General features: G+C 36.8%; 1 protein-coding gene across 2 annotated transcripts; it reads left to right on the top strand.

The window, feature by feature from the left end:
* The first annotated feature begins 2614 nt into the window (after nucleotides 1-2614).
* On the top strand, nucleotides 2615-11195 carry LOC137294338 (26S proteasome non-ATPase regulatory subunit 8-like). 2 transcript variants are annotated; one of them, XM_067825339.1, is made up of 8 exons: nucleotides 2615-2782; nucleotides 5895-5967; nucleotides 7028-7130; nucleotides 7370-7463; nucleotides 7806-7904; nucleotides 9293-9366; nucleotides 9991-10102; nucleotides 10628-11195. In XM_067825339.1, the coding sequence occupies exons 1-8, from the start codon at nucleotides 2633-2635 to the stop codon at nucleotides 10760-10762; spliced, it is 840 nt and encodes a 279-aa protein (XP_067681440.1). In that variant the 5' UTR covers nucleotides 2615-2632; the 3' UTR covers nucleotides 10763-11195. The 2 variants fall into 2 exon arrangements, with proteins under 2 accessions (XP_067681440.1, XP_067681441.1); XM_067825340.1 differs by having other exon boundaries at nucleotides 2648-2782; nucleotides 9991-10105.

Raw genomic sequence — 11195 nt, 5'->3', positions numbered from 1 at the left:
TTATTTCCATAAAACTTATGTTATTCAAGATACATATTGGTGATCATCTAGTGGCAGTAATGAAACAAAATAGGTTTGTGTGGAAATGAAAATGAGAGCATTCCCTGTTGCGAAATTGAAACACTCAAACCACATAATACCGTTTGTAGGGTATTCTCACCTGAGAAACTAGATTCCACTGTATCAGGAAAGTTTCTGTCTGTCTTTCTGGAGAACACATACAGAATATAGTATGAAATCACATGTTACTAAATATTATTCACATAGAGTGAAAAATAATATATGTCAGGCAGGCATTAAATTCGATGTTGCTCATGTAAGTATTATACCGTTTATATTCAAAGGAAACTGCTCTGAATGGAATGGAATTGACAACAAGTTCATTCAAATTGGAAAACCTTCTCGGTGACTGATATCTATCTCCAAAATCACGCTGTCCAATAATTGAACAGATATATATTAATTTCAAAGAAATGGAAAGCCTTCTTGGTGGCTGATATCTATCTCCAAAGTGTAGGTGTCCAGTAATTGAACAGATATATTAGTTTCAAAGAAACTGTCACCTGACACTATCTAAAACATCTTGTGAACGAACCCATCAATCGGATTTAACGCTGTATCTGTTGAAGTATGAGATTGCAGCTCTATTAGTGTTGTGACCAAAAGAAAAACTTAGTCGACTTACGGATAATCAAAAATTGACACTGATCAATTCTGAACCAGACTTTAGCGAGGCGGTTTCAACCTTGTTCCTTGTCTACATTCGACTTTTCACCCCGATATTTTCTCTAACTGCTGTTGAATAGTTTAAATGCAGAACAACAAGGATAGTTAGTGACTATCCATGAATAATGGTCGTAAAGCATTGCACCAGTTACAACCATGGAGCCTATATAGAGGGGGAGAAGAGACTCCTCGAAAAGCCCCCGAACGTATATCTCGGGTCGTTACGAAACCAGTGTAGCCAATATGGTGGCAGCGTAGTATTTAAGATTGAGCCCGGTTTGTTTTGAACAGCTGATTAAGTTCGCTGAGTGTTGTAACAACTGAAATCCTACATGTAGAAGACAGGTTAACTATTTTGCCACTTCAGTTTAAGTCAAATAATTTATTGAAATCAAGTTTAAAGTCGGTATGTTATAGCTCTCTGGCTTCTATTCTCGATTCACCGCGAACATAGACTAAATTGTGCCGATGAAAACCTCTTTCACACATTCGTTTTATTTTTAGAAGGAAAACATACCCTTAGTTTAAAGGTATTTGCAAGTAATAGTCGCGGTTTTATGACTTCAAAAATTGTTAGGGTGTAACTGAGGTGCTTGAAAAATATGACATTTCGCAGATCGGTTCTGATCCGCAACTGAAATGCTACACGCCATTGTTTGAGTGTTTCTAGTTATTTCTTCAAAAACATCTTTCACATACACCTGTAATTCATAGGAGGAGAATATACTATCAGGGGAAATGTGTTTGCAAATAATAGTGATAGTTTCATAATCTAAAAAAAGAATGTTAGGGTGTATGTGAGATGTGTGAAAAATGTGGCATATTGCCGATCTGATCTGATTAGCTATTGATTGAATGTTATAGTTCCATAACTTCTTTCTTTCTTGTTCATCTTATTATTTCACAAAACTGGAAAGGTGTTTTAGAACGCTTTGTGACAGGTTTACACTTTATTTTTGAGGGCAGTGTGACAGTGTCAGTTAACATTTTGTTAATGTCCATTCCATTCCCCACATGTAATAAGATATCTGAATTAATTATTGATATAAACAAAAATGTCTCAAAGTAGATTTTTTAAAAGGACAGCTGATGTTAACACGCGTTCTCGCGATACTTTTGCGTTCTTTAACATGTTTTGGGAGGGCAGGCCGAGGTGTATCATTTATTCTTTCATTCATTCACAAATGTACTTTCTTTTATTCTTTTCCTTTATTTCTTTCATTCATTCACATCACATAATCCTTGCTCTTAATTCTTACAATCATTCATTCATTCATTCATTGTAAAATTCTTATTAATTAATACACTGGCTGAAGTTCTGTTAAACACAACTGATGCGCTGGGAACGAGCCAAGTCGCTGTGTGCGTTGGAGCATGACGAGGTACACGTTAATTAGTACAAATGGTGAAGAAAGCAAGCGAGTGATCTATCCCTGTTGTAGAGTATCCCTGCTACAACTGACTCTGAAGGAGACTCCAATAATTGGGTGTTTGTAAAATAATATGCTGAGACAGCCTCCCTGATGACCAGAGACAATATGGAGGCACAACATGCTTGTATTCATACTAGGTATTATTATGGAGTATATGGTATCATTTTGGTGTTTGTGGTGCGTCTTCTTGTGAAAAGCGTCGCAGGTTGTTCTTGTTTGTGCTCTGTTGTTTTCTATCAGCGACAAAAATGACAATTCTGACAATAAATAGTAGATAAAGCATATTTATGAGACAAAATACACATTATAACGCATCGTCATTATATATACAATCCCTTAATTACACATCAACTGTGTGGTGTTCAATGAGAAGGTACGTTTGTGTTAACGGTATGTTGAAGTATCCAGCAGACGATACGCAGATTGAAACGTAGTTGTCCGGGAAAGGTGATTTATATTTTCATCCAATCAGAATGAATTCCAAACTGAAACACGTTCCTGCAAACACGACAAACATGTCTTCCTTGAAGGAAATCGTTGGAATGTATCAGAATTTGAAGCGTGAATTCGATCGCAAACCACCAAACCTTGACAGATGTGGCGAATTTTTAGCAAAGCTAAAGGTATAGTCTTTCGAATGTCCCATCAATATTTACTCTTTGCTGTATTATTGCCTCTATATCAGTCCTCAAACAACACCAAGTCAACCACAGATTTGCTTTGTCATTTCCATTTTGATATCTTCTCAGTAACTAACAAATCATGTTGTCTTGATTAGCTGTAGATCTGTGATGCTAGATTGCCAGTAAATGACCATTAATATGAATAATCAGTGTTATTCATCATGATAAATTGATGACATTTATACCATAGATCTAGATCTAATAGAAGATCCTTCAGCGCAAACACACACTAGCAAGGGAAACATTTTCCAGTATTATTCTCAGGTTTGGGGTTAAGAACAAATGTATTTGCTGTAATAGATGTAAAGATGCGCTTAAATTTTGGCATCTTTATGCCCTCCTTCAATGCGGGATGAAGTGACTCCATACCATGGTTGATGAATGTCATCGTATCCCTTTTGAACAGGTGGATAGGCCCCGGTGGATATTCATGATATAAATCACTAGATTGTTTACATGCCTCCTACATTTGGCTGAAAATTTGATGAGTATGGCATTAAACAACAAAATAACCCATATTGTACATCAAAGCAATAGTATCCTGGCCTAATGTAAATTCGTGGACATATGTTTTCATGCACCTATCACTTCCACATTTTTGTGGTTGCTAGACATAAAGCTGTGGTGTAAAATTTCATATTTGTATAAACTGTAAACAAGAAGTCCTCTTTGTTTTTCTTCTGTCAAGATCTGGAAATCACAAACTTCAAAGGAGAGGGGTTTTTTATCCAAAGTTTTCCAGCAAACATATTTTTATGCTTCTGCACTAGTACAAAAACATGAAGACAAAAATGAACCCAAAAAACTAGTTTTCATTCATGACATCTCTGATAGGCCAGTTGTCTGCATTGGTAAATGATAATGCTAAAGGTCACAACCCCAGAAGTTGGGATGTTTTGCAGGAAAAGTAACTATGGAAGCCCATTTCCAATGCAATCTTTATAAATTTACAACACATTTTCATGAAAAGTTACTTATTGAAAGCTATTATGACTTTATATGATCAAATCAAATGGTTTAAATTACAGAATTACGAACATATGTTTGTGTTTATTCTTTCAAAGTCTCCAAAGTGATGTAGAATATTATTTAAATTTTCATTCATAATAACTTGAACTTTAAACTTCTGTTTAAATGCGTCTTTTTGATGACAATAGACAAAAGCAGATAAATTCTGAACAATTCCTTACAAAAAAACCTTATCGGCATTGTGAGACATGAACTTCAATATTACATTGATATCTGCTGTGGGCTTGAACTATTCACCATACCATTTATCCGGATTTTAGCCATCACAACTATTGATGATGTTGCATGCGCTGTCCTTGATACTGTTGTGTGGATGATGGCTTTGTCCTGCTACAATAGCGATCTGTGAAAGGCTAAAACTTATGTTTTTGTAAACATTTTATATTGATGATGGTTTGTATAATTGTTGATTTTCATGTGACTTGTTAATTCCTCTTACCGTGCCGAAACATGTCAGGGGCGCGAATATTGATTGCGTGAGGTTATTGCAGTGTACACCCTCATGGCCAACACATCAGTTTAGCGAGTAGTATGTTATCTAGCTGGTGACCACTTGCTGACAACATCCTTTGTACCTGACCTGAGACGTGTGACTGCTTAAAGGTCACATGCAACCAAAAAATCAAACATAATTAAAACACATTTATCACTTATTCATGACATATAATATACGTTGCTGCTTTTAAAAAAACAAATAAACAAAATTATAAGCGTAAAAAGTGCAATATTTTGTACTTAGGCTTACTTCCCCCGAAACGAAGCCTTCGGGAGACCGAACCCAGTCATAGCGGGTGGATATGCACTCAAGTGTAACGACAGCTTCCGATTGGCTGTTTCATTTGCTGATATGCTGAGGGTTCATTGTGTGTACAGAAAGATGATCTGTTTGATGGGCATTTTAGAAGTATAGCCAGTTACAAGAAAGTAAGATTCTTTATGGATAACAACTTCTTTTTGTGTACTTGATGCGTCGTTTCAGTATGGATTCATATAGTGTTGTCAAACAAAATCGCATACACTAAAAGAAGTCGTTATCCATGAAGAATGTACATAGAGATGTTGGCTTTGGAAAATACATGTTCTCTGAATTTGAGTTCGATCCAATCAAATATCATGTCAGCAGAGATGGTAAACTAGTGCGTGGCTGGAATCTGTCCAAGTACAAAGCAGGACTTGAGTTTGCACCAGTTTCCGTCAAATCCAGTCATCCGAAAAAAATGAATGTAGTTTGTTTGCAACCCACAGTCATAAAAACATGTCATGTGTATCACACGTACCTAATTACATAATGTGACAGACACGGGACTCGGGTGCACGAGTCATAAATCAACTTGTTTTCTTTATGTCGTATAGTCTGATAGGTGCTAAGTTTAAATTGCACGTGGTCAGTGATTGAAGCTGTGTATTGCATGTTGTCTTTAGCAGACAGGCAGGCAGTCATATAGGTGTGAATATACCAGACAATGAGCTTTCTCTGTGACAGAGACTCCCTACCACAATCAACAAGTTTTTTTACGTAACGAGTAGATTATTTACTTGTTTGTGTACACAACCAAGATTAGACTACTGCTCACGACCTAAGACGCTGGACATGCATACTGTTTCAAGCTCCACGAACCTATTCACTGCGCATGCGTTATGGACGCAGCGCAGCACAGCAGTTGAAACCAGTTTTCCCCCCAGCTCTGGGGGGAATTTAGTGAAACGTTTGAACTCCGATTTCGCAGGCTTTTCTTTCATCGCGTTTTTTTCAACTTTATAGGTTGAATTGGCATTTTTTATGATTTGTTTCGGTAAGTGCATACCGAAAGGTACCAGAATCTGCAAAGTTGTGTTTTACGTTGCATGTGACCTTTAACATATGTTCATGAAAGACAGATCAGTTATGTCTTTAAAGATACACATAAAAAAACTGAGTGTGTGCCATTTTGATCCTTGTTTGTTACAAAGTTGTTTCAGTTAATAATGTTGTGATAGTTGTATTTTATCTGTACTTTGATGTGTTGACATTGTTAATTTTCAGATTGCACTCACTAGTGTGACGTTTTTGCCTACAGATGAATCAAATCCATCAAAGCAAGAACTGCTCATTGCTCGTAAGTTAATAACCCTCAACTCTATCAAGTATCATTTGTAGATATGAAGCTTCAAAAGATACCAAGTGGAGGAAGATGTCAGGGAACAGCACAAGTACTTTTATTGTATATGGAACCGGCTGATTCTTGTTCACGCTGCAGTGTTCATGAATGGTGTTCAAAATAACAGGACATTTGGTCTTGTCAGTTTCAGATGTCTGTCTGACCCACTGAATGAATATTCTCAGGACACATCAAATAAAATTAATATTTCCTGTAACTGGCATTGAAATCATTAACAAACATAAGATTTATGAACAGCCACATGTAACAACTTCAGTCAAAGTCATTGTGAAATATACAGTCAGACACTGGGGTCAGTGGGTTGTAGACTTCTATCAGACCTTTGGCAAGTCTGCTGGATTTGTCACAGGGTCACATGCTATTCATGAACATTTTCATATAGCCAGAAATTGCTCAGGGCAGCATTAAACAAACATTTCAGAAATCACAGTTTAGATTTGTTTTCACATCAGATGAATTACAGCTGAATTATTATTATGTCAAGTGTTTATGCTTATTACACTTTCTTGAGTGTTGTCTGAAACAGTGAAAGAAGTGGAAATATCTACTCATACAGATGTAAGTTGTACTTTAGATATTGTCTACTCAAGACTGCCTCAGTGTAAATAAAGATGTTGTAATAGTTCTAGCTAGGGTTATGACATAACATTTTATTTCAGGTCTTATGAGAGACATTTCTATGAAATATTTTCTTTTCGAACATATGAATGCAAAATTGAATGACACTCATAGTAAGCGCTAGGAATACAACCTTATTCGCAGCTAGTGCATTGTAGTTTATGTATGACTGTATGAGATATGTGTAATTGTGGATGAATGACTTAACATCAAAATGAAATAATGTTTATTCATGTGCAATGCTGTTTTATCTAAAAGGGCAAGTTAACTCAACATAGCTGCCTTGCAGATCTGAATATTTCAGAGCATATTATCCACAACTGATCAATTGTACATTGAGATAAACTGCACATGAAATTGGTGCTTATGATATTTCCAGGTGATATTCTTGAAATCGGTGCACAATGGGCAATTGCTAAGAGAGACATTCCATCATTCGAGCGCTACATGGCACAGCTGAAATGTTACTACATGGATTACAAGTGAGTGTTCCAAGTGAAACACGAAGTTACATAAACTCTAGTAGTTTTTATGTCTTCAGCAAAACTAAGGAGGGACATAGTTTTCAGAACATGGTGTGATATGAATTAATTTACTTTTTAAGATGTGAACTTGGTTTCCTTAGAATGCTTTGCTGATATTAGTTATGGTGAATGTGAATCTGCTGATGATGCTGTAAGTTGTTCAAATATGCTGATGATATTGTCATCTTCTCTTTCAGGGACAATTTGCCAGAGTCAACTTACAAATACCAATTACTGGGTCTCAATCTGCTTTGTCTACTTTCTCAAAACAGATTAGCCGAATTTCACACAGTAAGCTTCAGTTACATTGTTTCAGTTTTTTGTCTGTGTGAAATTGTTATTTCTTTTTGCAAGCACTTTTCACATGTTTGTAGACAATACCAGTGGTGATACCTAAGATCAGTGATCTGATACAAGAGTTTTGTTCATAAATAGATTTCTTATCACACTGATGAAAGTGTTGCAGTTCCATTGTTCCAGTGAAGAATAGATATTAAAAGTATATTTCTGAAGTGGTCAGTGATGTTATAATCTCAGGTGTATTTCTATATAACAGGTCAAGCAGTTCTTTTGTCTGTAGTGTAGGAAATGTTGACATCAGATGTATTCCATGGGTGGTCTTTGTGTTTGCAGGAACTTGAATTATTACCTGTGAAGGAAATCCAGACGAATATATACATCAAACACCCGGTGTCCATGGAGCAGTATCTCATGGAAGGCAGTTATAACAAGGTTTGTGATGGACCTTTGAATGGGGATCAGGTCAACAGTTATCTTTTCTTGTCATGAGATATGGATTGTCTGAACCAACCCATACAGCCAAAGTTGACAGGCCTCTGTGATATGTTATCGCTGGATTATTGCTCCAACATAAAACATTAAATATATACTTGTACCCTTCAGTCAACTTATGTTATTTGCAGCAAATATGTGTCATCCTGTAAACAAACTTTGTTTTGGACTCCTTTTGTAGTGAAGTTAATTCTTTACTTTTACATGATAACATGCAAAAGATATGACATAGCAATCAAGGTTTCTACTGCTTGTGATTGCCTCCGTGGTTGAGTGTTTAAACACAGCTGAGAAGTATAGAACAGGCATTAGTACAGTTAAGTAGAGGCAGAAGTAAATACATGTGCACGTGCATTAATTTAGAAATGAAATTTTCTTGAATATAACATTGATATCTTCGAAACATGCTTTCCATCTAAAATCAGTCTAAGTTAACTTAGCCTCAGTGTATTTCGGTCCACTCCACCACTGAATCTAACAAAACTAAAACTAGTAAAAGGTCACATCAGGTAACCTTTGAGCGACCAATGACCGTCCAATCAAATGCGAGACAGTTATATAGATTTAACCAATCAGACAACGGCTACTATTTAGGCATCAGGGAGACTTTCAAAATACACAAATCCTCATATAACACTGTTATTTGACCTGCAGTATATACGCTTTGGGGTTTCTGTTCACATGGTTACCATTAGCTAATAGCCATAAGATGACATCCTTGAATATTGCCAAAAACAATATTTTCAGCGACTGTTTACTCACCGTTGTCATGGTTGTACGTACGCTGTGTGCACCACCTGGAAGTGAGCGTACACTAAATAGCATTCAGAATCTTTCGAGCACGAACCTTTTTGAGATAAAAAGTTCAAAAGGTATGTGCGAACGTGCACTTTCGCGATTTGGTAAGCTATGTTCTGATTGGCCAATCTCAAAGGTTACCTGACGCGACCTCCCATAAGGTTTTGTTAGACTCAGTAGTGGAGTGTAGCGAAAAGTACTGAGGATAAGTTTACTTAGACTGGGGTAGAACAGGCTTTCAGCAAACCATGCTTGCCATAAAAGACATCTATGATTGTCGTAGTAGGCGATCTAACGGGATCAGAGCGTCAGGCTCGCTGACTTGTTTGACAAATATCATTGGTTCCCAGTTGCACAAATTGATGCTCATGCAGTTGATCACTGGACTGTCTGGTCCAGACTCGATTATTTACAGACCGTCCCCATATAGCTGGAATATTGCTGAGTGCGGTGTAAAACTCAACTCACTCATTCACTAAAATAAAAAACTTGTTCATGTTTTTAATTGAACTGTGTGTTATGTCTGGCAGGTATTCTTAGCAAGAGGAAATGTTCCTGCAGAGAACTACAACTTCTTCATAGATATATTACTGAATACAATTAGGTGTGTACCAATTATGTGTGCCTCTTATATCTGTCCTCTATCACTGTAAAGAAGTTTACTCACCATCTGGTTCTATCATATCATATTAATGTGAAGACAGGATGGATTATGTATAGTAAGGATGGATTATGTATAGTAAGGATGGATTATGTATAGTAATTCAAACTAATCATGTGTTCCTTAATTTCATTTGAGGTGTATACATTATGAAGGGCTGTGCTCAGACATTAGGTATACTTGTGGAATACAATTATCTTCGCACTAGTTTGAAAACCATAATTAGTCTACACCCAACCTTTAGAGTCCAATAGACTGAGCCTGTCTGTTGATGTCCTTTTCAATAAATGTTAGTGTTAATGTATGTATATTTATAGACAAGGCTTAGAAGACAGGATGTGATTTTCTGGACCTTGACTTTAGACTAGTGGCTAAATGAACAAACTGTTATTTACCTTTGAAACATATTTTGTTTAAGTTAGATATCACCAGTGGTGTTATATCTATATGAGATTGAATTCTCTACTTAGTTTTGAAAGTTTTAGCAGGTAATGTCATTAACTTACAGAAAATCATTCACTTCTACAAGACAAACTGTTAAATGGGTGATTGTTGTTTAATTTTCAGAGATGAAATTGCTGGATGCATTGAGAAGGCTTATGAAAGAATAGCACTGACTGAAGCAGGTCGCATGTTGTTCTTTGAGTCCCAGAAACCCATGAAGGAGTATGCCACACAGGTAGTTGTTTCTAACTGCATGATAACCCATGAAGATCAGGGTTAGAGTTGATCTTCAGCAACTTATGCTTGTCGCAAGAGGTAACTTACAAGATAGGGTGGTCAGGCTTGCTGAGTTGGTTGAAACACGTCTATTGCCTAGATCATTGGTTATGGTGTTGATGACAGGAGTGTTTGGTTCAGATTATTTGGAGGATATATCACTAAGTGCAACGTTCAACAGCAAACAAATAACCAGTCATTACTAAATCCTCACACAAAGGGGTAGGTACACAACTGTGAGTTTTTGTCCTAACAGATGTCTGATTATATGAAAATGATGTCAAACCTTTATATGCTCAGGGAAGAGAATGTTCTGCGGATCCATCGTTTTGATCTCACAGGGGTCATTCTGTTTATCATCTAAACCTAGGGCCTCCAAGTCCCGTGGCTTATTTTTCACTCTTACCCTTTCTCATCCCTGCATTTTGTAACACATGTCTCCACACGTTTCTGTGTGTTTATTGACATTTCATATTTGTTGCAGCGCAAGTGGACTGTAGGACCAGACAACTTTTTCAGTTTTTCTCATGACACAAAAGACACAGAGGAAGTTATTCCGGCAAAATTGCTCGCAGAACAGACGATAGAATACGCCAGGGAGTTAGAAATGATTGTCTAGTGAAAGCAATTTCATATATCTCTTGATCTGACTTTGTGTGCAAGTGCCAGGTTTACAGCTCACCAGGTTGTCACAGAGTTACCTCCACTTTGATGCAGGAGTCATCTCCCTTGTCAACTGGGCCCTGGAAGTAGACATTCAGTTGCTGCATATCATTATGTACAGAAGTGCTACTTGGGGCAGAGTACCTGCTTAACTTGCCCCAGTACTGTTCATTTTCATGTTACAGAGTAAGCCACACTGGTTATTTTTAACCAGCTGACAATCTGGAAATTGTTAACTCTTCGAGAAATATCATCTTTGGTTTGTTACAGTACTGGATTCACAGTTCATCCTGACAAATGTTCGTGATGAAGAGGTTATCTTTTGCTGAATGATACTATGTAATATTTTGTTTGTAATGGACACGGATAATAAACCAATTCAAACTGTT

This window comes from Haliotis asinina, chromosome 8 (assembly GCF_037392515.1).
Source record: "Haliotis asinina isolate JCU_RB_2024 chromosome 8, JCU_Hal_asi_v2, whole genome shotgun sequence".
In the NCBI taxonomy this organism is placed as follows: Eukaryota; Metazoa; Mollusca; class Gastropoda; order Lepetellida; family Haliotidae; genus Haliotis; species Haliotis asinina.
The sequence above is the reverse complement of the archived record's forward strand: the minus strand, read 5'-3'. Positions and strand labels throughout refer to the sequence as shown.